We start from the raw sequence: 25,914 nt of genomic DNA, 5'->3' as shown, positions 1-25,914 counted from the left end.
CTTGATACATGGTGTGAGCTCAGGGGGCAAATGGTAACGGTGACGGCGGTCTCCGAGGGGCAGGTGGGGAGGCGTCTCAGGACTTCTTGAGGCCTGTTGTTTCCCTTCTGTCTTTCTTCCCCATTTTGTCTTTTTGCCATTTTAGACCTCCTGGCACTGCCTCTGGCACCAGAGCTGTGGCTTTATGTAAGGAAACCACAACAGCTGAGGGTTTTGGGTCAACCGAATAAACCACATGGTGGGGGAGGGGAGTGCGATGTGGAGGGACAAAACCGGACTCAGGCTGCCCTGGTGTGAATAATTAGAAGTATATCTATCGGTCTTTGCCCCCGATTGCTGACAATGAGCTCCTAAATCCCCTGGAATTTCCTGGAGTATCTTTGGGTCTAATAAGGTGACTCCTGGTGGGCTCCTGGATGGGAGCTGGTCACCAGAAAAACCAAGCCATGATCAGAAGCTTAGGACTTTCAGCCCCACCTCCCTTATTCCAGAGAGGGGAGAGGGGCTGGAAACGGAGCTTATGATCCACCCTGCCTGTGTGACAGTCTCCACAAAAATCCCAATAGTGCAGGATATTCTGAGAACTTTAGGGATGGTGAACACGTCTACAGGTCAGGAGGGTGGTGCACCCCAACGCATGGGGACAGAAGCTCCTGTGCTCAGGATCCTTCCAGACCTCGCCTTCACGCCTCTTCACCTGGCTGTTCATCAGCATCCTTTACCATATCCTTAATTATACAATAAGCAGGTAAACGAGTGTTACGCCTGAGTTCTGTGAGCTATCCTAGCAAATGACTGAACCCACGGAGTGGGTCGTGGAAACCCTGATTTCTAGCCAGTCGGTCAGAAGCACAAGTGACGATCTGGACTAGAAATGGGTGTCGGAAGTGGGGTGGGGACATCTTGTGGGACTGAGCTCTTAACCCATAGGACGTGATGCCACCTTCAGGTAGACAGTGTCAGGACTGAGTTGAACTGTAGGACACCCAGCTGGTGTCGGAGAATTGCTGGATGTGTGGGAAACCCACACACGTGGGGTCAGAAGTACTGAGTGTGTGAGTGAAGAAGGGACACAGCAGTGTTTTTCCTAGACATCTGGCACAGGGCTTTGGGCGCCCTCAAGATGGATGGCCCGTTCCAACCTGCTCTCCTGCCAACCAATGCCTGGGACTAATTCTGAGCTTTCTTTTTTCTTTTCTTTAACGTTTATTTATTCTTGAGAGAAAGACAGAGAGAGAGTTTGTGAGTAGGGGAGGGGCAAAGAGAGAGGGAGAGAGAGAATCCCAAGCAGGCTCCACTCTGTCAGCACAGAGCCCGACACGGGGCTCAACCACACGAATCATGAGATCCTGACCTGAGCCGAAATCAAGAGGATGACGCGTCACCGACTGAGCCACCTGGGTGCCCCAAATTCTGAGGTTTCTGAAGTTGAAAAGATGGCTGCTTTCACAGAATGGAAAGGAGGAGTCTCCAGAGATCCTTTGGTGCGTCTGCCTCTGTCCAGATTCCCTGCTACAGGTGTTCTCACAGAGGCACAGGCATTCATTACACCCTAAAGATGCTGCCTTTTCCTAGCTCCGCTCAGTCCTCTGAATGACAATAGTTATCCCCCAAGACCTCTCCACCCCAACACCTGTCGGCACGCCTTTCCCTGCAGGCAAAGCACCACAGCCACCACGTCTGGTCCTGTGTCCACGGCAGACATCACTAATCAATCATGGAGCTCATTTCTTCTGAGCCTCAGAATGCTTGCCGTTAAACAAACAACACTCCTGAAGTCACAAGAGTGGAAACCTATGAAAGCCACCCTTCCCTGGGAGAAGCAGGACGTGTCAACATACTTTTTTCCTTTCTCGGGTGAGATTTAGATGAAAACTGCATCGAGGGCAGTTTTGAACAATGAAACTTAGGCAGTGCCCTTGGAGAGCAAAGGACGGTGGTGACAATGAGAAGCCAGGCTCAGACTCAGGGAATTGTAAGAGGTGGGTGATGGGCTCTGTTTATTTTAAACGCTGGCATCCGCTCTGCCCAGGCCTATTCTTTCCTCCTCCAGAAGGTGCCCCGAATCCCCTGCATGATGGGCGTTAATGGGGCTACCTCGTGGCCACAGCCAATGCCTACCTTGGACTTGACAGCCAGGATGATCTTGGGCAAGGCCACGACCAGGCACTTGAGGGCAATGGTGACGTACTTCAGCACGAAGTCTGCGATACCCACAATCCAGAGCAGGTCGAAGAAGTCCAGTGTCTCCAGGTTGGGCTTCAAGAATATGAGGCTGGTGGGGGTTGGAGGGAGAGAGTCAGGATGCTCACTTAGGATCCCGGGCCCTTGGAAGCTCTTTCTACTCACTCTGGGGGCTTTGTGAATATAACCTGTAGAAAGAGCACTGAACGGGGAGTCAGATATCTGTGTCCTGTCTCTGAATTTGCTACTAAGTTGCTGTGTGACCTCAGGTAGGTATCTTAACCTCTCTGAGCCACAGTTCCCCTGAGGGCTATGCAATAAGATTGGCCAGGAGCCTCATTAGTTAGGGTTTCCTCCAGTTTTATGAGTCCACAACAGGCTTCATAAGAGGAAGCAAAGGGGAGGCAGGCAGGTAGGCTGGCCAGCACGACATACGGAGGAGAGAAATTGATGTGCAGACACTACTCACATTGTAGTGGTGTGCTAAACTAGTTGATGTGCTAAGCTACTTCCTCACTGTACCCCATTGTCCTCCACAGTGGGCACTGCTTATTCCCAATTTATAAATGAGGCACAGAAGGTTGGAGAGGTGAAGTAAGTTGCATGAAAAACATACGGGCATTAATAGCATACCCGAGTTTGAATCCGGTTTTCTCTATTTATTGGACCCTGGGCAAATAATGTTATCTCTGTAAGCCTCAGTGTTTTCACGTGCAACATGGGACTCATTCCCTCCTTCATAGTGTCATTGGTGGGATTCAGGAGAACAGACGTACGACAGACCCGGCTGTGCAGCAGTGATAATAACAGCAACCCACGAGGTAGGTACTATTTAATCTGCCCCATTTTGCACACGAGGAAGCAGAGGCACAGAAAGATAAAGTAACACGCACAAGGTCCTACAGATACTAAGGGACAGAGGTAGATTCAGACCCAGGTATCCCGGCTATAGTTTGTGCTTTTCCATCTTTATTCCACAGCGGTGCTACTCAGAGTATGTAAACCCGTTCTACCCATTTGGGACCAGGTAAGTTAACTCTACACTCAGTTCCTGTACTTCCCTTGTTAAACACAGACATCAAGCCATTCTCAAACTGCTACCGGTCCATGGACCACACTTTGAGTAGCTCTGCTTTCTACCCCCAGAGGATGATGAAGTTATTCATAATAACAACGTAAGAGCTAAAATATCTTGGCTGCTTACATCATGCCGGCCTCTTCAATACACTTTACATGTCTTAACTCATTTCATTTTCCTACCTCTAGGAGGTAGGCACTGTGATTATTCCAATCTGAGCTGGGGAAGGGGGAGCCCTAAGAGGTAGAGTCGCCTGCCCACAGCTCTTGGCTAGAACGGGAGCCAGGATGGGAACCAGCAGCCAAACTGTGCTTGTCCACTCACTTTTCCTCCTGCTGGATTACAGGCTCTGAGCAAAGGCTACACCAAGTCTTCTCTGTCCACTATAAAGTAAGGACCGGTGCACACAGCCCAGCACGGATGCTTTCTGAATGCTTCTGACATACTCTGCTGGGCTGGCAGGAAGTGGTGCAAACTGGGATTGCTTATTATAGCCTCCTAGGAATGAACTGGTCTGTTTTTTTTTTTTTTTTTAAGTTTACTTATTAGAGGAGGGGGGGAGGGAGGGGCAGAGAGAGAGAGAGAGAGAGAGAGAGAGAGAGAGAGAGAGAGAGAATCCCAAGCAGGCTCTCTGCTGTTGGTGCACAGCCTGAAACGGGGCTCGATCCCACCAACCATGAGATCATGACCTGAGCCGAAATCAAGAGTCAGATGTTTAACAGACTGAGCCACCCAGCTGCCCCAAACTGGTCTGGTTTTTACTTTTATTTAAAAAAAATCAATTTCTATTTATAATAAAGAGTCTCAAAGAGCTAGAGTAGGGCAAAATCAATAAAAACAATCAGGGGCGCCTGGGTGGCTCAGTCGTTAAGTGTCTGACTTCGGCTCAGGTCGTGATCTCGAGGTCCATGAATCTGAGCCCTGCGTTGGGCTCTGTGCTGACAGCTTGGAGCCTGCTTTGGATTCTGTGTCTTCCCCTCTCTCTCTGCCCCCCACCCCCGCTCACATGTTGTCTCTCTCCCCAAAATAAATCAACGTTAAAAAATAAATACACAAATGAAAATAATCTATTTTGGCAACCTTACCCGATACCCTCTGTGTCCTTTCACGTTCTAGCCTTGCCTCTAGAGGACGCCTCGCGTCCAGGTTTGAGTGGCCCTCTGTGTTACAATCCAGGGAGAGTCCGGCAGCCCCAGGTGCCCTTTGCCTCTGCTCCTGTCCCTCCTGGGATCTTGGGCTGGTTAGCTGACTTCTACACTCTGCTTCTCTGTTACGCTTCTTTGATGACAATACATTAAGATCTGCCTTCCACTCGTCTCAGAGACACCAGCTGGTCTCAGATTCTCTGTCTGGGTTTTAGTTCACCATCTTAGGGGATTTTTCCTGTTTTGGCTTTGGGAGGAGGGGCGGGACCGAAGTGTTTTTGTAGACTGATCACTAAATCCACTTATTTCTAACTACCCTATGAACTTTCATGGACTGATGTACTTTATTATCAGTTTCACTCCTCCTGAGGCACCACCACCAACAGGTACATTTATTATAAAAGGTAATTTATTCTAAAAGAATACTATCAATCAGGATAGGATTACGATATATCAATGTTTCCGTTTACCCAGTACTTTTCATGCACTATAGCATTTGGCCTTCCTAACAATTAGCCTGTCAGGTGGATAAAGCAAGAATAACCTGGTCCTCTTTCTACCAATGAGGAAACAGGGCGAAGCCTAAGGAGGTTCCATTATTTGCCAAAGGTGGTCAAGTGGAAGGACGCTGGTCATCAGACTGCAAATGCTAGGAAGACTCAGTCTTGCTGGTAAGGGCCGCCTAGCAGGACTAAGACTCATTAGGAAAGACTTCATTAGGCCTCAGTTTCCTCACCCGTGAAATGGGGCCATCAATACCCTGCTGGGTCACTGAGAGGGTAAAATAAGGTGATGCCTATGGGTATCAAGCACATAGACCATTGACATCATCACGGAAGGGGTTCAGCTTTGTTGCTTTTCTCCTAAGCTGCTCTCTCCCGCTCTCTTTCTGTGCTGCCAGTTTGACTCAGCTCTGGTTTGCTGGGAGCATGGAGGTCTGAGCCTGCGAATGTGATCATGCCCAGAGAATGGCATGAGCTGGAAATTCATCCAAGATTCTGGGAAACTCCACCTCCTCCACCCTCCACCCATCGGGACCTTGATATTCTGGGCCAGACAATAACGCATTGTGTGTGATTGAGTGTTGATGCCTTAAAACGAACTCTCCAAACAGCCTTTATGGGGTGGCCCCAGAAAGTGGGGAAACTTCCCATTCCTCAAAGTCCATTTTTAAAACAGATGTACGTGATTTGAAAGCTTGGCTGGAGTTTCAACCCAGTCCTACAGTTCTTTACTGGCCGACCCTCCCCCACCTCCCCACTGTGTGGTTACTAGAAAACGTAAAATCACACACATGGCTTGCGGTGTATTTCTACTAGAGAGCTCTGCTCTGGCACGCGTGTATACAAGAGGGTGGAATTTAAAGGTTACGTGACACAGAGCCACTGCACTGTTCCCAAGTGAAGGAGTTGTGTGTCCCAAGCAAAGTGCCCCCCACTTTCCCACTAGGGGTCAGAACCCCTCCCCTGCTCACCTGTTGTACAGCTGTTGGGAACTGAATGTATAGAGTACGTATAGGGTGTTTCCTGCCAGAAAGGCCAAGATCCACAAGATGACCAGCACCGATCTCTTCTCCTGGAGACAAAACAAGAGATTTGTAGGGGTGCTGCAATGCCAAAGGTGCACATGGCAAAACATTCCAGAATGTTCTCTGACAAGTGCCAATTTCCCCCTTTCTCAAAGGTTTGGAAGAAGCAGGGCTGATGGTGAAGGGAAGGGTGCTGGAATCTTCCCATCCCACTGGAACCCAAGGGGTGGTCACAGAGAAGGTGACAGAAATGTGGAAACATGGGGTGCCTGGGTGGCTCAGTCGGTTAAGCATCTGACTCTTGATTTTGGCTTAAGTCATGATCTCATGGTCGTGAGACTGAGCCCTGCATCGGGCTCTGTGCTGGGCATAGAGCCTGCTTAAGATTCTCTCTCTCTATATGGTTCTCTCTCTCTATCTCCACCCCAGTCCCCCCCCCACACAAAATGTAGAAACCTGCTATGTGAAAAGGCAGGAAGGCACTACAGTTAGCAGAAGATTCTGGAGATGGACGGCTTGGGTTCAAACCCTTCGTCTGTAATCAGAGGGCTGGGCAAGTTACCGAAACTCTCTGCATTTCCCTCTCCTCATCTGGAAAATGGGTATATACTGTGTCTCCACAACGGAGTTGTGAGAATTGACGCGCACAAAACGCTCAGAACAGTGCTGTACGCAGTAAATGTTAGTTCACATTTACTGTAAAGAACTGAGGCACAGAGAAGGTAAAGAGCTGTTGCTCAAGGGCACTTGTTTGAGGTCTCTGTGCCCTCATTTGAGGATGGGAGTTTTGCTAAGGATTAAGTAAAGTTTTAAAGGTAAACATTCAGTCTACCATGGATTCATGTTTCAGGCTCAGTGAATGGTAGGACTATTATTCAGACTTTACAACCCAGCAATAGATTCCGATCTACAGGTTGGCAAGTTCCGCTCCCACTTTTTCTAGGACTTCTGGGCTGCTATCCTGGCCTGGCCATTCAATACAGGGCCACAGTTATAGGGTTAGATTCAAGCTTGTACGCGAGGCCATCAACTCTGCCCAAGTCATCCCCGCTTCTCTCTCCAACCTCATTTCTTTTTTTAGAAAAAAAAATTTTTTTTAATGCTTATTCATTTTTGAGAGAGAGACAGAGCATTAGTGGAGGAGGGGCAGAGAGAGAGGGAGGCACAGAATCCAAAGCAGGCTTCAGGCTCCAAGCTGTCAGCCCAGAGTCTGATGCGGGCCTCGAACTCATGAACTATGACATCATATGAACTATGAAGTCAGACATTTAACTGACTGAGCCATCCGGGTGCCCCTTTTTTTTTTTAAATGTTTTTTTATTTTGGGGGAGAGAGAGAGAAAGGGAGTGGGGGAGGGCAGAGAGAGAGGGAGACACAGAATCCGAAGCAGGCTCCAGGCTCTGAGCTGTCGGCATAGAGCCCAACATGGGGCTCGAACTCAGGATACATGAGATCATGACCTGAGCCGAAGTCGGATGCTCAACCAACTGAGCCACACAGGTGCCCCTCTCCAGCCGCATTTCTGATGAGTCCCCAGGAAGACGAGAAGGAAAACCTACTTGGTTTCCTATTTCCCAGCAGCTTCTCCAGCTGAGAGCGATCCCAAGGAATTTGTGGAGAAGGCACAGAGTAGGGTGCGTGCATTCTGGGGAGACATGCACACAGACCCCTGTGCTGCTGACTCTCAAAAGCTCATCTTTTCCTGGATCAGGGTGGCTGCGTTGCTGGAATCAGATGAGGTCATAACTCTCTCAGTGTAACCTTCCCTGCGGTTTTGGTAAATGCTCCACTGTCTCCAGACACAGATCAGTGCTCCGTGCACGGTTACAAAGCACATTTCCATAGAGTAGACAAAATAAATGCATCTCCATCCACCCATTATTCCAGGCGTGGTCAAGGTTAATGACCCTAGAAACCACCTCCAACCAACCCACGGCTCTTATCAATGTGAATAATCTACTCAGCAGCCCTTCTTACTCCAATAAATAATGGATTCCAGCCTAATCCCCCTGTAAATCCAAACCAAAGGAGGAATACAAAGAGAGAATTAGCAATGCCCTGGGAAGCCAAACTCTGAAGGACAAAGGGGAGAGTTCTCTAGCAGTAAGCTGATATTTCTAAACTTACTGAGGGTCATGCAGAATCTGTTTTGCAGAAAATATGTACAGATGGGCAAAACGTCACCTGTGTCTTCATAGGGCTCAAGGATCCCTGCCTGGAATGCCTATCGATGGATACAGGCACTCTTTTGCCCCCTAAAATGTAAGCCAAGGCACCACTTGGATGTTACTGCATTAACAGAGAGAGCCAGTCCTAGAAGTGCCCCACTGTGGCGTTGATCAACCTGCTGTTCTCACAGCAGCAGAAAGGGGTGTGCGTGAGGAAGAGGAGACCGAGGGTCATGAGGAAGCTATGGCCCCGTGCCCAACCCTGGGCCTCAACGTGCTCATGTGTCAAATGGAGACCGAGCTGCCCTCATAGGGGCCCAGATGCTTCTGAGAAAGACCCAGAGAAGGGTCAGGGAGGATGGTGGCTGTTCTGGGATCACCTGCACTGCAGAAGGGGCATGCTGGTTACAAGCAGCTCAGTTAAACGTTGCCTCTACGGAAGGCCCTGTGCTAAATGCCTAGGCACTATCTCATTTGAATGGTTCATCTTTTAGGACGGCACCTGGGACTGAGATCACCAAGGTAACCTATCCAAGGGCCTGTGTGCAGGTGGCTGGCAAAGCTGGGATATCAGCCTGGGGTGAGCACAGCCTGTGGGCCCAAGGCCCGGGTTCACAGCCTGACGCCACCACTTTCACGGACCGTGTGACCTCGTACGCAAGGCACGTAGTGTCCCTGAGCCACCGTTTCCTCACTGGGAAAATGAGGTAAGAACGATTCTGCCTCCCTCCTGGGCTGCCGGAACAAATCTGCAAGATGAGCTGTGCCGTCTGCCCAGCTCTGCGCTGGGTGAGGTTAGCGCCAAGCGGATATTAGATGGCAATTCTGGATGATGCTGGTGTGAAGCTGGAACGCTGGCGGGATGGCCTTAACCGTGAGAGAAGCCAGGCAGATGAGGGTGCCGTGGGCAGGCGTGGGGGGGGGGGGGAGGGAGACGCTGCTGTCGGAAAGGTTGGGAGAAAGATGGCAGGCGATGTGTCCGGGGGGGACAGGAGGAAGAACAGCCTCTCATAGGCCTCCCGTAGGTGTCCCCGTCCTCATCCCTGTAACCTGTGGATATGCCCGCTTACATGGCAAAGGGAATTCAGGTTGCTAACCAGCTAGCCCCGAGACAGGGAGAGACTCCAGGACTGTCCAGCTGGGGCTGATGTAATCACAAGAGTCCCTAAAAGCGGAAGAGGAGACAGAAGGAGAAGGGACTAGGGGCAGTGGGCACAGAGGTGGAACATTGGTTGCTGGCTCAAAGGAGGAAGAAAGGGGCCATGAGCCACCCCTAGCACCTGGGAAAGGCAAGGGGATCACCTCTGAACCCTCTGGAAAGAACAGTTGTGTTGACACGTGACCCTCACCTGGAGAGACCCACTTCAGACTTGCGATCCGCAGAACTATAAGGGGGTAAATCTGTATCATTTTAAGCCGCTGGGTTTGTAGTCACGCGTTACAGCAACCTCGGAGACTAACTCGCCAGGTGACTCACCTTCAGAGAGACCTGTTCTCGCAGCGTGGAGTTGGCATAGGCAAAGGTGCTGGCCATCCCGATGCACACGGCAATGCCTGCGGGACAGAGGAGGGTCTGACTCCACCCACTTAGATGCCATCGGGCCTGGCCCTAGCTTACTGGGGACCGTGAGCAACATTAAAAGGTCACTACCCTGTATTGCTTCACACCCACCAAGCAGCAAATTTTCTGCCGGACACATGCCAAGCTCCCTAGCACAGAGGAAGAAACAGGCTCAGAGAAGGTGACTGACTTGTCCCAGGTCGACAGAGCTGGTCAACCAGGACAGGAACCCAGGCCTCACTCAGAATCCCATAATCCTAAGCACCGTAAGCACCGTGCACCATGGAGACCTCTGCTGCCTTGCCCTGGCACTCGGGGTGAACCCCTCCTGCCCCCGACCCGGCAGGTGAAGCCCCCGGCTGACACACCCGGGACCCACCGGACTCACCGAGCTTGTGCTGGAAGCACACTTTGGCCAGGAGGATCAGGATGAAGGGCAGGCCTTTCTGGAGCCAGCAGACCACGGCCTTCAGCTCGGACAGGGCAGGGGCGGGCGTCCCTGGCTGCTCGTCGCCCCCCTCGTCGGAGTGAGCGCGGTGGTCCCCACCCACGTGCTGCAGCAGCGAGCTCCCGCGGTGGCCGCCGTGATGGAAGTGATGGAGGGGCTGGCGGTGGTGGTAGGTGCCCCCCTCGCCTCGGCCCCCGCCCTCCTCCCTGGACGCTGGCATCTGGATGAACACGTCCCCGCCTCCGGCCGATGCCCCCAGCACCAGGCTGGATGGGAATGGGGCGGTGGGGAGGCTGCTGGCAGGGAGGCCGGAGAAGAGTGCAGGTGGGGAGGCCGCCTCTGCCTTCAGACTCTCAAAGACGCCGCCTTCATCCACGCTCGCCTCGGAGCTGAGCGCTTGGCTGCGATTTCTGGGCCAGGAGGGAAGAGAGAGCCCCACCAAGTCAGACGGAGAGATAAGCACCCCAGTGGAGGATGGGCGGGGGGTACAAATAACAGTACCAATAGTGTTACAGGCTGAATCGTGTCCTGTGTTGCAGCCCTAACCTCCGGGACCTCAGAAAGTGGCTGTACTTGAAGACATGGTCTTTGTAGGGGTGATTAAGTTAAAATGACGTCATTAGGGTGGGTCCTGATCCAATAGGACTAGTGTCTTTATCATTATTTTTTTTTAATGTTTATTTATTTTTGATTTTTTTTTCAACGTTTATTTATTTTTGGGACAGAGAGAGACAGAGCATGAACGGGGGAGGGGCAGAGAGAGAGAGGGAGACACAGAATTGGAAACAGGCTCCAGGCTCCGAGCCATCAGCCCAGAGCCCGACGCGGGGCTCGAACTCCCGGACCGCGAGATCGTGACCTGGCTGAAGTCGGACGCTTAACCGACTGCGCCACCCAGGCACCCCAAATGTTTATTTATTTTTGAAGGAGAGAGAGAGAGACAGAGCATGAGCAGGAAGGGGCAGAGAGAGAGGGAGACACAGAATCTGAAGCAGGCTCCAGGCTCCAAACTGTCAGCACAGAGCCCAACGTGGGGCTCGAACTCATGAGCTGTGAGATCATGACCTGACCAAAGTCGGACACCCAACCGACTGAGCCAACCAGGCGCCCCATGACTAGTGTCTTTACATGAGGAGATTAGGACACAGACACACAGGGAAGACCCCGTGAGGACAAAGTGGGGAGGAGGCCATCCACAAGCCAAAGACAGAGTTTCAGAAGAAACTGACCCTGTCCACACCTTGATCTTGGACTTCTAGCTTTCAGAACTGTGAGACAATAAATTGCTAATTTTTTTTAAGTTTATTTATTTTCAGACAGAGAGACAGAGAGACGGGGGAGGGGGAAGAGAGAGAGGAGAGGAGAGAGAGAGAGAGAATGAGAATGAGAATGAGAGGGATAGGGGCAGAGACAGAGAGGGGAAACAGAGAATCCCAAGCCCCAACTTGGGGATTGAACTCACAGACCTGTGAGATCATGACCTGCGCCGAAATCAAGAGTCTGATGATCAGATGACTGAGCCACTCAGGCACCCAAGTGAATCCCTAATGTTTAAGCCACCCAGCATGTGGTACCTTGTCACAGAAACTGTGTAAAACTAACACAAAGAATAATAGCAATAGAGGCATAACATTTATTGAAAATGTACTGTGTGCCACTTTTCTAAGGGCTCCTCATTGATTATATCATTAAACCTTCCAACCAACCCCATGAATTAGGTACTAATAATACCCCCATCTGACAGATCAAGAAACCAAGGCACAGAGAAAGTTACATGTCCTGAGCCACATAATTGGTAAGAGACAGAACAAGAGAGATTCAACTAGCTAACTCCAGAGCCTGCTTTCTCAACCTCTATACTTTACAGAAAAGCTAGCACAGAATCTATGATCCCAGAATCCAGATTCCAGAATCTATGAACCTCAGGAACTCAGAGACTCCTGGCCCTATAATCTTCAATGACTCCCAGTTTCCAAGAGGGCCCAGCCTCTTGGTCACTGGCTGGTATTTGGAGAGCAACACACAGTATTAGAAGTAAAGTTGGGGCGCCTGGGTGGCTCAGTCGGTTAAGCGGCCGATTCAGCTCAGGTCACGATCTCGCGGTCCGTGATTTCGAGCCTCGCATCGGGCTCTGGGCTGATGGCTCAGAGCCTGAAGCCTGCTTCCAATTCTGTGTCTCCCTCTCTCTCTGCACCTCCCCCATTCATGCTCTGTCTCTCTCTGTCTCAAAAATAAATAAAACGTTAAAAAAAAAATTAAAAAAAAAAAAAGAAGTAAAGTAAAGAAGAATCAAGAACTCCAGCTCCACCCTTCCTAAAGATCTTTTTTTTTTTTTTTAACGTTTGTTTATTTTTGAGAAAGAGAGAGTGAGCGAGGGAGGGGCAGAGGGAGAGGGAGACAGAAGATCCTAAGCAGGCTCTGTGCTGAGAGCAGAGAGCCCAACATGGGGCTGGTAGTCACAAACCGTGAGATCATGACCTGAGCTGAAGTTGGACGCTTCACCGACTGAGCCACCCAGGTGCCCCTCACCCTTCCTAGAGGTCTTACCAACCCTGCACTGTTTTCTCACCTGAAAAATGGCATAAACATCATCCATCCATACAACTCCTGTGGGATCAAATTTAGAACATCCTTTTCAATGTACCTAGCACATAGTAGGTGCTCAATACATGGGGATGATTAACTCTAATCCCTAGGGAAAGACCCCCCGGGCCAACTGCCCTCTCTAGTTCCAAACAAAGCTTGCTGTATTGGAATCCAGCAAAGGATTCTGTGGTTTTTTCAAAGTCATCACTGGAGGAGCAGAGAGCCCAGAATAATTACCCCTATAAGAATGGAGAGACCCTCGAACTGGGTACACTTTCCATGAACACGAGGACCTGGAGTTCTGGATGTCTTCTGTTTTGGGCTTGTCTTCTTTTCAAATGGGACCATTTGAAATTCACTTATATCTACACCACAGATCACTTATCTACACCACACATCACTTATTCACTTATATCTACACCACAGATATAAGTGGAGCTGATTTGCTATATGTGCATGTGTCGGGGGGAGGAGTGAAGAGCCTCCCTCCCCTTCCCTCCCTTCTCTCACCCTGCAGTAGGGCCCCAAGGCACCTCCCAGACCCCTATGGTACTTAAAATACACCATGACCTTCCTGAATGTGAGAGCTGAGTCTCATTCATTCTCTGGACCCCACAACCCAGGGCACACAGTAGGCACCTAATAAATGTGTGCAAGCTATCATCCAGGCACATCACACTAGACTCTGTATAATCTACTGTCCACTCAAGAGACCAGGATGCTTTTTAAAAAAGATGATTATAGATGATTATTTCCCACTAAAAGAGCTTCCCATTCTAAACTTCCTGCAGGCACAGATAAACACCGTCTACGGATAGGGACTAATGTCATTCCTCTTTTATGGATAAAGAAACAGACTCAGAGCTTCCGAAAAATACAGGTGCCTGAGACCCTGTGTTAACCAACTGAATCAAAACCTTTGGAGGTGGGCCCTGACATCACTAGGCCCTGACAGCCCTCCAGGTGATTCTAATGGTCACTCAGCACTGAGACTAGCACTTTAGACAGGACCCTGCTCCAAGAGGCCAAACATCATGATTGTTTGTTCCTACTGTCTCTCTCCTGCCCAGCACAAATGCACCTGGCACACAGAGCACGCTCAAAAAATACTGTTTGAAGTAATGACCGAATGAACATACTAAAGGCTTTGAGAAGGCCTGCAACTGCATTTTCTGATTTTGTTGAAACTTCGTGCTTCCCAACCTTATTTGACCATCGAATTCTTTAAACTACTCACATCTTATAGGACACTTGTGAAACCCAGCAGGGGAAATGCTGACCTGGAGAAATCTCAGGGTTGGCTCCTCTGGCTCCACAAACTTGACCTGGGGGGAAAGTTATAACCCCACCCCACGGCCCATCCCTGCTGGCTCCAAAACCCAAGAGATGTATGGTCTTACTACCTGGGCTCGGGATAACATTAAAGTAATATTAATAACAACAACAACAACAGACACCATGGCTATGACCCTCAAGGGGCCGTGAGCTTTTTCTGCACTTCAAGAAACTGAGCTCAGAAAGCAGGAGTCCTGGCAGGTGCCCATGCTGACCCACATAGGGGCCAAGCTTTCTCCCCCATCGGGCCATGGAAAGCCTTCCTGGCCCCCTGTGAGCTCACCAGCCTGGAGTTCACTGGGCTCAGGGGGCCTGCAGTACAATCAGGGAAGACTCAACCCACCAAGGAGCTTTTTATAGCTGGCCTCCATTCCCTGGGCCTCTCCCCGGTATCCAGCCGAGATTTCAGCCTAAATGGGAAAGAATATTCCTTGGAGGGCAGAGGCTTCCAACTTAACCACTTAGGGGCCAGAATGTGAGGCGGCCCAAGAGAAGTAGGTCCACCCAGATAGGAGGCAGTCGTAATGCGGTGACTGAAAGCATAGACTATGGCGGGCATTGGACTAGGGCCTGAATCTCAGCCTGCTGTTTCCTGGCTGTGTGACTTCTGGTAATTTACTTCCCCTCTCTGAGCCTCAGTTTCTTATCTGTAAGAACAGTGATAAAAATAGTCCTGACCTCGTCAGGCTAATGTGAGGGTGGCACAGGGTAGGCACACAACACACCGTGGCCGTTGTTTTTCTGCTGTGGTCTCTGCCCCCAAAGACCTCATGGTTCACTTGATAGCAGATGGCAATTGTGTCTCCAGAGGCTAGGACAGCTCTAAGAGGCACGTTTATTACGCGCTGGATACCGTGTTCCTGTATTTTCACGCTCATTCACTCATTCAGAAACAACCCTGAGTTTTATTATCCAGACTTTATGGATGGGGAAACCGAGGCTCGGGGGTGAAGTTGCTTGCCAAAGGCACTGTAGGTGCAAAATGGCTAAGCTGGGGTTTTGGCTAAGGGTCATCGGACTTCAGGTCACTGCTCTTCCTGGCAGAACAGGCAGGCTTGATGCAAAACTCAGTCTTAATGGGACCAGTTAATACTCTTTGGGATTCTGTAGTCAACCTTGGGGCTGTGGGGGACCCAGAATGGGAGGCGAAGGAGGAAAAGTTCAGTTGCCGGCTCCTCGGACGTATGGGCCAGCACAGGGGGAGAGCATTACAATCTAAGAACAGGTCCCCATGGTGTGTACTCTCTTGGATTTCACCAGACAGTAATTCTAGCTCGTGAGGGTTTTAACCGTGTTTTCTTAGATTTTCTTGGTCTATGTGGCCTCTGTTAGAGGGCCAAAGTAACAGCCAAAGTTGTTTGTATCCCCAACCGCTTCCTTATGTGCGTCTGGCACCCCCAGCCAATATATCCCCTGCTCTAGACCCCCAGGGCCAGGTACCAGAAAACTAGAGAACACCGCTCTAGCCCAGAGCCTGGTGACATTATTCAAGCTACCCAATCCTAAGCCATTTCCCCCTGATGCACAATAAAAGCTGTGGCCTCTGTTCACTCTTTGCTTCTTTCTGCCTCCTGACTGGTGCTTCCCCATGTGGCCCTGCCTGCTAAGGCGGGTCCCTCTCTCCCAGGAAATGTAAGCAACAGAAATCTTCTTCCACCTCTAGAAGTTAAAACCTATGGGAACAATCTTTGATGCAGTGAGTCAAGTGAATCACCTGTCACACAGGCTTAGGGAATGACCATCAAAGCAAGAGAAAGCTATGATGCATTGAGAAACGTATGCCATCACTGGGCAAAGCAGTCTCCCACCGGATCTCCTTTGCTCATCTAACAAATAACCCGAGAGGCAGGTGTCACTCAATCCAGATTTGGAGTTGCCCCTGACGACCCGAGCCCAGAGCCTCCGGATGGAATGAACCCGGGGGGAGGTCTACCTACCTTTCAGGTGGACCGTTATCTGTGTTGCTGCTGTGGCGTCTCTGCATTTTCCTTAAGACCTGAAAGTCAACACACGGAATGAGCTGGCGTCTCTCAACGTTCCCATTGCCGGTCAGACTGCCGAGGCAGGTGTAAACAAATATGACTCCTATCTCACATCCCCAGGCCTCTCTCACATTCTGCAAACCCTGTTTGCATCTGTTATGTCATTCCACCCTCCATTCAACATTCGATCCCAGTGAGGAAAGTGTTATCACCCCATTCTGCAGATGAGGATGTTGAGACCCAGGGGTGGAGGGAGTCTTCACGTGAGAGGAAGCAGTGGACTGTGCGGCAAAGAGGTGTCGGATGACAAGAGGTAAGCAACGGACTGGCAGTACAAGACATGGCTTCTGGACCGATGCTGCTCCTAACTTGCTGTGTGACCTTGGGCAAATCAGCAACCTCTCTGTGGCCTCAGATTCCCCATCTGAGGATGGGGAATGGGGGGTGGGGGGGTGGGGAGCGGGTGTGGAGTTGCCAAAACCCAAAGCTTCCTTCCAGTCCTCCCGTTTAATAAAGTGGTAATAAGGATGTGAATTCTCCCGGAGACATGTCACCTGGTTCACGGTGAGGAGCCACATGGACTTCAGAACTCCATGTTGATGATGCTTGAGGTGGGCCTTCAGGGCTCCTGATGGGATGTGACCGCTAGAGTCCAGAGAAAGCAAGCCTCTCCCTCCTCTTTCTCTGCAGAGGGATGCACAGGTCACCAGAGCTCATCAGGTTCCAAACCTTGAACGGAACAGAACACTTCAGGGAACAGCCCATGCAATGGCTTGAACCTGACAATGTCTTAGGGCATCACGGTAGCTCTAAGCGTTTCTCTGGTTAGCCTCTCACTGATCCCTCTTTAGGACTCCTGGGAATGTTATCTCAATGTATTTTGTTCTATTGTCAAACAATGAGTCCTGATTGGGGAACACAGAAAATATGTTTTAGGCCCTCCAATGGCATCACGCTGCAACCCAAATAAAATCCAAACTCTTTATGGCCTACAAGTTCGGCCTGATGCAGCCTCACCTGTTTCCAATCTCATTTCCCTCCACTCTTCCTTTAACCGCTTTCCAGCCATACTGGCCTTTTTGTTTCTCATACTTGCTGGCTTGTCCCTGCCTCAGGGCCTCTGTTCTTGCTGTTCTCTCTTCCTCCAATGCTTTTCCTTCTGTCTAGCTCCTCAGGTCAAATGTCACATTCTCCCAGAGGCCTTCTCCTCTCACCCTCCTGACCCACCATGTGCCCTGTCTCATCTTCTTCATAGAACTTACCATTTACTTACATGTCTGCCTATTTATCATCTGTCCTCCATTAGAATGTAAATTCCACAAAAGCAGGCACCCTATGTCTGGTTCATGCCTGTACCTCAGCATCCGGAACACTGCCTAGCACAGAGTTGACTCAACAAATATTCGAATATTTATTCAACATTTATCTATGGGTCTCACTTTTTTTGCACACCCCCTTTTCCCTCCCTAGAGAAATAAAAGCCATAGACTTTCCATGAATAGGTTTAGCCTTGAAAAAAAAAAAATATATATGTATATATATATATATATATATATATACATATATATTTTTTCATCAGGATCAAAGATAGTAGGTTGAGTACATCATAATTGGTTTTGCGTGATTTCCTAATCATGACCACCTTCTTCAGGGGGCAGCATTGGTGTTACTACGGCAGCTGATTAGGGAGACAATTCAGTGGCTAAGCCTCTCTTCTCTTTTGAAAACTCAGCTAAGAAGTGGGTCAGTATCACCATCTGCACATATGAAGGAATGTTCATTGTGTAAATATTTTTCAAGAACTTGCAATGTCACCTTAACGCCCCCTCCCAAAGACGCCCCCCCCCATCACTTGCAAATCCTTGGGGAAAAAATACAGCTCCCAAAGTTTCCATCCACGAATTTGACACAGCTTCCAAAATCACATGTGCAAGAGTCTACTTTGAGATGCTCGCTCAATTTTGAGGGGCTTCAGGTTCTCTGTTGGAAGCAGGCCACACGTAATTATTCCTATACCGAATTCCAGAACAAAATTCTGCACGTGGGATGCATCTGAATGATTGAATGAAACGTCTCTTAACCTTCTGTTCCATTCATTGTTCTACATCCCCGTGAAGAATTACCCTGAGATTTTTCAATATATGCTTCGTTTTCAGTTGCGCCCCCGGGGCCGTTACATGCACCGAAATGCACGCGAGAGCATCTCCTGCGTTTACATGCGCTGGAAAGAGGCAGGTGCACTTTGGGAAAAAAGCCGCTAGCGTCTCTCATTTCTGCAACCAACGTTCAGCACAAAACGCCCTAGGACTGCAAGGGCAGGAGGCTATACGAACCATCCCCGGAGAAAAAAACCGCGTTCTTTTTACCTGCCCAGACAATTCGGCAATCACAGCGGCATCATTCACGTCCTCCCAAGCCAATCACGCGCGCGGCCCGGGTAGCACGTGACTTCCGAGTGCTTCCGGCCCCTTGTTGGATTCTCTGTCAGGTAGCCTTAGCCAGGCGCTAAGACCGCGGCGCGGCGCGGCTCCCCTTGCTGTGCGCACGCGGTTGCCCGCCCCCTTTTCGGGATTCAGCCAATAGGAGCCCGTCGCTCCTCAGGGACCAATAGCGAGGAGCCGAGCGAGGCTGCCTGGCCCCTCCGAGCGGAGCGGAGGCGGGGCGTGGGGCGGGGTCACGTGGGGCGACGCGGGGTGGCTGCCGGGAGCTGGCTGCCCCGAACGCCGAGGGGCCGGCGTCCGCCGCGGTTAATGTGTCCGCCGGCCGTATAGGGGCCATGCCGCCCGGGCCCCGGGCCTTCCCCGCTGTGCGCCCCGGCCGCCGCGCCCCGCGTCCGCGCCGGCATGGTGAACCTGGCGGCTATGGTGTGGCGCCGGCTCCTCCGGAAGAGGTGGGTGCTCGCCCTGGTCTTCGGGCTCTCGCTCGTCTACTTCCTCAGCAGCACCTTCAAGCAGGTCAGTGGCTGCCCGCCGCCCTCACACCTTTGCTCTCCCGGCCGCCTGGTTTCCCCCGGCTTGGGGGGAACCCCCTGTGCAGCCGCGCTGCCAGTGTGTCCGAGAGTCCGGTGCGCTGGGACTGAGGATGGGCGAAGGGACCTGCCCATTTCGTTGGTGCCCGGGAGAGAAGGAGCTGCTAGGCTAGGGGTACAGGTGGGACTCGAACCCAGGTGTGTCGGCCCTTAGCTGTGGTTATTACCCTTACTGCCATCAGCATACCTTCTACCTGCGGGGTCCAGGGCTTAGAGGGGGCGTGCATTTCTTGTTTCATTCCCCTGGCAGACCTGGGGGATGGGTGTCTCCAGATTGCAGCGGGGGAAACTGAGGCTCAGAGAGGCAGGGATGGTAAGAAGCCGAATTGCGAGACCAGAGCTTGCGTGCCTCGCCTGCATTTACTTTGAGGGCTCAGCAGTTCATCCGGGAGACCCAGCAGGACCCACGAGGTAACCTTCTGTGCATAACTTGGTTGGATGGAATTTTCTTTTTGCCTCCCCATCCCGTTAGTTTTTCTTCCCACGTGAGAATTTCTGGGAGAAAAGGCAGGATGCTTTGGTGAGAAATGCGGCCAAAGCAATTGAAAGTTTGTTCGGACGTCCGGTTTGAGCATTTGGGTTTTTAGAAGGGGTGCGCATAACCTCACAGCGTAATCAGGGGCGATCCGGTTTATGCTGTTGCTCTGATGTAGTTATTAATAAAAGCTCCTTTTTTGACTCCCAAGGGTCAAGCTCAAAAATAAAATATATTAACGAATAGCAAATAAATGAACTGTGTGGTCACCCTAGTTAAATGGGATTGGTGGGAGAGCTGAGTAAAGTGAAGATTAGAGAACGGTACCCCACCTCTTACCTTAGGCAAACAGAGAGGCTGAGAGTTGTGAGCCTCTTATATTGACTGGGATGTGTTGGTGACATGCATGAACTAAGTGCTTCAGGGACTTGTGTTTTCTGCAGCCTCACAGATATTTTCTTGTGGTCACATGTTGTTCCTTCTCTGTCTGGTGCACCACTGAGTGTTATAGTAATCTTGGACTCAGATCTCTGCCTTTCTCTCTGACCCAGTGCTTAAATACCAGTTGTATGCTCTTGATATCCCAATCTATAACTTTAGCCTAGACCTATACAGAAACCCTCAGTTCTTCTATCCACCTGCCTACTGGACATCTTCTTGAATATGTCGTAGGCTTCTCATCCTTGGCCAGAACAGAACTTTTGATTCTCCACCACCGACACTTCCTCTCCAGTCTTCCCAGGCTCAATTAGTGGAATTACTCTTCACCAGGTAGTCAAGCCACAAATACTTCCTTTTTTCCCCTCACTCCCCACATCTAAAATACTGCGTCTACCTCCACAGTGTATCCTGATTCTGTTCCTTTCTCATGATTGTCACCGCTGTCACCCTAGGTGGGACTACCTTCGTCTCTTATCTGGACTCCTGCAGTAGCTCACCAGCAGGTATCTGCTTCCTTTCTTGTCTGGCAGTCTGTTTCTCTACCCAGCAGTGACAGGGTTGCTAATCTGGGTGGGGGGGGGGGGGGGAAATCACAGCACTCCCCTGGGTATAATCCTCCTTTGAATTTCTGTTGCACTCAGATAAAACTAGACTCCATTCCAGGGTCACTGCATGGTGAGGTGTTTTTTTTTTTTTTGTCTGTCACTTAAGCACTTCAGGCCAGACTGTTGCTGTCTCAGGCCACACCAGGTGACACAATTTAAATTAAGGTTCCTTGCCCATAGATTTTGCTTTATTTTCTTTGTAGTAGGAATCACTAACTGGACATTTCTTGTTCATTTACTTATCTGTCTTCCCTCTCTCTTCCTTCTAGAAGGTAATTTTCTTGAGAACAGGGACCTTGTCTGTGTTGCTCATAGAATCTCACCCCTGAGAATATTGCCAGGCACTTAACGGGCACTCAGATATGGGTTGAACAAACGAGTGAGTCGTGCGTCTTTTTAATTGGGATGACTTTTCCTTCCTTCTCGAACTAATTTTTCATGTCTTGACTCAGATGCCGTCTGCTCTGCGATCTTCCCTACAACCCCCCCGCAGCCTCTCGAACACGAAGAAACACTTTCACGGTCGCCTCTCTCTATCCCTGCCCATCAACTCCTGGCAACCACTAGTCAACTTTCTATCTCTACAGATTTGCTGTTCTGGACGTGTCATGTAGATGGAATCATACAACGTGTATTCTTCTATGTCTGGCTTCTTTCAGTTCGAAGCCAGTGACTTTAAGGTTTATCCATGTTGTATACATTAGTACTTCATTTTTATGTGTGAATAATAGTCTGTTCCAAAGACAACAGAACATTATTCACAGTTTAGATATCCGTCTTATTTGGAAATATGTTTTCAGTTCTCTTAGGTATGGTCCTCGGAGTGGACTTGATGGGCCGCACGGTAACTCCATCTTTAACTTTTTGAGGAACTGCCAGACTGTTTTCCAAAGTGGCTGCATCATTTGCAATGACCTTTTAAGAAACTACACTTGTCCCCCCCCCCAAAAAAAAGAAACTACACCTGTCAAGTTTTGACGTAGTACTAAAGAAGATTATCTGTAATTATTTGACAACACCATTAAACTATCCCTCCCATTTCCAAAGACACATCTGCGGGAGGTAGATTTTCTTCATATGCTTCAACCCAAACAACATATTGCAACAGATTGACTGCAGAGGGTGATGTGAGAACCCAGGTGTCTTCCATTCTGCCAGACATTAAAAGGGTTTGCAGAAACGTAAAAGCATCTTCTCACCAAATTTCTTTTTTGTTTTGAAGATTTTTTTCATAGACCAAAAACAAACAAACAAAAACCTGTTGACATGTAATAGGTTCATTGTTATTTTTAAATGAATAGATAATTTAAAGTAATTTAAGAATTTATTTTTTTAATTTCCGATATGATAACTATCAATAGCCATGATCCTCATGAACCACCATATCGAGATTCTCCGTGTAAAGAATATAAAGGGTTCTCGGGACCCACCTCGGAGCCCATTCTGGCTGATGCCGTCCTATATGCACTTGAGTTTGCTTCTCTTGCTCTCTGCTCCCTGCAGTTCTGGTCGCTGGCACTCCTGTGCGACACGAGGCGAGTGTGCTTTGTTTTGCCTGGCCTCAGGTTTGTCACTTGTGGAACAGAGATGCGGTATAGAATATATGGGGCGGGGGCGTGTGTGTTGGGACTGAATTGAGAAGAGGCCACGAAAAATTGTAAAGCTCGGTATGGTCCCAAGCTCTGCCTCAAGTGAGATCCTGAACTCGTGGAGCAAATGCAGCTGCTGTTTTGCCGAGAGAATAGCTGATTATCCTCTATTGCTTTGAATTCCTCTTTTCTGTGGTTTTCACGTTAATTAATGCTTTGGGGGATAGTTTAAATTGTAGCGATAGAGATGGGAGCTCAGGAGAAATTAGTGACAATGGTGGGAATGCCATTGGGGGAGAGGACTGGGTGCCGAGTGACTTGGGTGTGTTTAACAAATGTTCAGTGAACCCCAGCTGTGCTCTAGGTGCTGTCTGCTAGGTGATGAAGATGGAGGGCGGGGTGGTAAGGCACAAAGCAGGCAAGGTCTTATTCTCCGAGAGCCTGTATTCTGCCAGGGAATAAGGGAGCAGAAATGGCAAATGGCCAGAAATGTTGCAGGCTTATGATATGAAGAGAAAAAAAACAAGATGTGGTAGAGCAACAAGGTGGGCCTAACCCTGTGGGGCATTTGAGCTGAGACGGAAGGATCCTTAGAGGTCCTCTTATGTAAATAAATTTCTCCTAATGTTCCAGTAGAGCAGTTCCTGAAAGTCCCGGGCTGTGTGCATAACTCTTTGAAAATATGTTAACATCTTTAGCTTTAACGTAATTAAGTATGTAAGTTGCAGTAGACTAAGAGTGTAAGTTCGATACTTCTGAAGTGTCATACATCCTAAGAGCTGCTAATCTGTTTTTGTTTTGTTGTTCACTGATTATCAAGATATAAATATTTTTCAGAAAGTTTGTCAAGTACTGCCCAGGGTAGAGGAGGAAAACAATGACCTGTAATTTCATCAACCATGGGACATTGATCTCATTTGACCATTATGATAACCTCTGAAAAACAGGACAGTTGTTGAAGTACTCCTTTTTAATTCAGGCTAAGTAACATATGTTAGTAATAAAAGCATTACAGTAACTCCTTATAATTTATGAAGAAAGTTCAGATGTTATTTTGTTTTGCTCCTTTTTGTTCCTGCTCTTTTCTTTGTACCCTAGCGTACCCTTGTGTGGACATCCATTGTAGTTAATTGCACTGATTTCTGTGCATGCTTCTTTATCGACTGCTCTGGGGACTCCTTGAGAGTAGAGAGCCTGACTGCCTTTGTCTGTATATCCTTAATGCATTGTAAGGACTTGTTACCTTTGTGGGGGGAACACACACACACACACACACACACACACACACACACACGTGCATGCACTTGTGTATATATACAGGCCTAGAACTGAGACAACCTAGTAGGGTAGATCAGTTTGGTAGGGGCTTAAAACCATGGAAGGGATCCCTTCAGTGCCCCCCCCCCCCCATGCTTGGTGAGACTGGACCCTCAGAAAAATGAATGTGTTAATTCATTACATAAGTCACCATGTATTACACTATCTCTTGTACAGCCCCTTTTTTTTTTTTTTTTTTTTGATCGTACAACTCTTACCCAGTCTTTTTGGCAAGGTCTTAAATATTCATGTTTGAAAACAAGTTCAAGTGCTGGAAGAATTGCCTTCCTGTTTACCAGGAGTGTAGTTATGTGGAAGAGGTCCTTCTGGGATGCACTTGGCTGTGAACACTTGTTTTCCTTCGGGAAGACTAACAGGATAGTTTGAGAGTAATGTTAGGAGTACTTTTAATCTTGTTGTGAGATCCAGTGTACTTTGACCAGCTGCTTACTAGTCTAAATGGCTATTAATTTATCTAGGGCAGCATTCGAAGCTCAGTTTCGATTGGACATAGCTTGACTGTGCAGTTAACTGATAGGGTCCCAGCAGAGCAGAGGAATATAAATGTCCAGGTAGTTAAACTGTATGTAGCTAAGTAATTTGCCCCATATTCCCAAGGCTTCTGCACTTAGCCCCTCTTCTCGCACCAACCAAGGAGTATAGATGTTGTTTATATATAACCCATCCTGTTCCTGCCAGTGCCAGTTTTTGCCTATAAATGAAACAAAAGGGAGAGGCAGAATAGAAGTTAAAGCCACTAAGTGTGACTGTTGTACACTTAGTAAATTAAAGAACAAAATCCAGTACTGGTGCAGTGGTGGTAAAATTGCAAACACTGTTATGTAAATGCTGGTGATGTTACAAATGGTATATATAGCTTTGGGGAAGTTATTTGGCGCATATAGCATTAACTGGTTTTGATAATCATTACTACAAGTTATTGAAGAGAATAAACAAACTTTATTGCAGTGCTACCTCTGATAACAAAGGTGTTATTCTGTAGAAGATGTGTTTACTAAATTATGGCATGGGAACATGATAGGTTATTCTATAGCCTTGAAGATGTTCTTGTCAAGATAATGTAGGTACTTGGATGGCTTACCATCCAGTTAGTGTCAAGAAGAGTTGAGTGCAAAGCCTCCTACTTTGTAGTATAAACGCCAGGGTCACAGGCTAGAAGTCAATGTATACGTATTGATACAGCTTTGTTTAAGCAGTGGGATTGTGGGCAGTTTTTGTCTTTAATGTTGGTAATCATGCTTTTTTAAAGTAAAATTTTTATTTTGGGGCAATTACAGATACAGAGAAAAGTTTCAAGGATAATACAGAGTTCGTGTAGATCCCTCAGTGTCTTCTCATATTAATGATAATTATGCTTCTATCATTTTATTTTAAAGTGAAGATATCCCAAAGATGACAAAAGGTGTCAACAATCACCTCTGTCCCTTCCATGTCTGTAGCATATCTTTCCATACTGTTATCTCAGCTCTTACAAACTTGTATGTTGTTATAATTGTTATAGTGTGTGATAATATGCATGTTCTTTTGTAACTTGCTGGTATCACTTAATAATATATTGTGGGCATCCAGTGGTCTACACACAGTGGTCTCTGTATTAAAATCAGCTGGGTGGTTTAACAATACTGATTCCTAGGTCCCGTTCACAGAGATTTTTACTCAGTCTGAAGTTGGGCTCAGGAATCAGAATCTGTTTTAAAGACTCTGTATAATTTAATGTGCAAGTTCAGATTTAAGAACTTACTCTAGATAAATATATATCATTCACATCTGGGTTGTTTGTAGTGGCCATAGCTATGCCTGTGTTTTTCAGTCATTTCTCTGTTGGGTTTCTAGGTTTTTCCTACCATGTAAACGGTGCTGTAGTAAACATCCTGGTGCATCCTTACACGGTGGTACTTTCTATAGGAGAAGCTCAAAAATGTGTTTATGGGGTGCCGAGTGGCCCAGTCAGTCAAGTGTCTGACTTCAGCTCAGGCCATGATCTCACGGTCTATGAGTTTGAGCCCCGCGTCGGGCTCTGTGCTGACAGCTCAGAGCCTGGAGCTTGTTTCAGATTCTGTGTCTCCCTCTCTCTGACCCTCCCCCGTTCATGCTCTGTCTCTCTGTCTCAAAAATAAGTAAACGTTAAAAAAAATTTTTTTTAAATGTGCTTGCTGTGCCAAAGGAGTGTGTGTGGATGTGTATTATTTTTTTTAATTAAAAAATTTTTTTAATGTTTATTTATTTTTTGAGAGAGAGAGACAGAGTGTGAGCAGGGGAGGGGCAGAGAGAGAGAGAGAGAGAGAGAGAGAGAGAGAGAGAGAGACACAGATTCTGAAACAGGCTCCAGGCTCTGAGCTGTCAGCATAGAGCCCAACGTGGGGCTCGAACCCACAAGCTGTGAAATGATGACCTGAGCCGAAGTCAGACGCTTAACTGACTGA

The 25,914-nt window shown here is 48.5% G+C and overlaps 2 protein-coding genes and 1 long non-coding RNA gene across 13 annotated transcripts in view; 2 read left to right on the top strand and 1 right to left on the bottom strand.

Moving 5' to 3' along the window:
- RNFT2 (ring finger protein, transmembrane 2) overlaps window positions 1-18,533 on the bottom strand; it is a 90,011-nt gene extending 71,478 nt beyond the window's left edge. For all 4 annotated transcript variants that reach the window (XM_045041080.1, XM_003994702.5, XM_045041081.1 and 1 more), the window contains exons 1-7: window positions 18,382-18,533; window positions 16,570-16,744; window positions 15,971-16,029; window positions 10,053-10,522; window positions 9,581-9,657; window positions 5,882-5,982; window positions 2,122-2,275 (exon numbers count right to left, since the gene is read on the bottom strand). In XM_045041080.1, the coding sequence (XP_044897015.1) occupies window positions 2,122-2,275; window positions 5,882-5,982; window positions 9,581-9,657; window positions 10,053-10,522; window positions 15,971-16,029; window positions 16,570-16,593 (885 nt within the window). In that variant the 5' untranslated portion in view covers window positions 16,594-16,744; window positions 18,382-18,533. The remainder of the gene's footprint in view (window positions 1-2,121; window positions 2,276-5,881; window positions 5,983-9,580; window positions 9,658-10,052; window positions 10,523-15,970; window positions 16,030-16,569; window positions 16,745-18,381) is intronic.
- A 155-nt stretch (window positions 18,534-18,688) lies between these two features.
- SPRING1 (SREBF pathway regulator in golgi 1) overlaps window positions 18,689-25,914 on the top strand; it is a 179,026-nt gene continuing 171,800 nt past the window's right edge. For 4 of the 8 annotated variants that reach the window (XM_023241456.2, XM_023241457.2, XM_023241453.2 and 1 more), the window contains exon 1: window positions 18,689-18,905. In XM_023241456.2, the coding sequence (XP_023097224.1) occupies window positions 18,792-18,905 (114 nt within the window). In that variant the 5' untranslated portion in view covers window positions 18,689-18,791. Of the gene's footprint in view, window positions 18,970-25,914 lie in introns of all 8 variants that reach the window. The other 4 variants (XM_023241454.2, XM_011287804.3, XM_023241458.2 and 1 more) reach the window with 3 other exon arrangements.
- On the top strand, window positions 18,976-23,185 carry LOC123381093. The gene is made up of 3 exons (XR_006587606.1): window positions 18,976-20,289; window positions 20,412-20,462; window positions 21,017-23,185. It is a non-coding gene; the product is annotated as an uncharacterized LOC123381093 (long non-coding RNA).

The sequence above is a fragment of the Felis catus genome, chromosome D3, assembly GCF_018350175.1.
Source record: "Felis catus isolate Fca126 chromosome D3, F.catus_Fca126_mat1.0, whole genome shotgun sequence".
Taxonomy (NCBI): domain Eukaryota; kingdom Metazoa; phylum Chordata; class Mammalia; order Carnivora; family Felidae; genus Felis; species Felis catus.
This window is presented reverse-complemented; position numbering and strand designations above follow the sequence as displayed.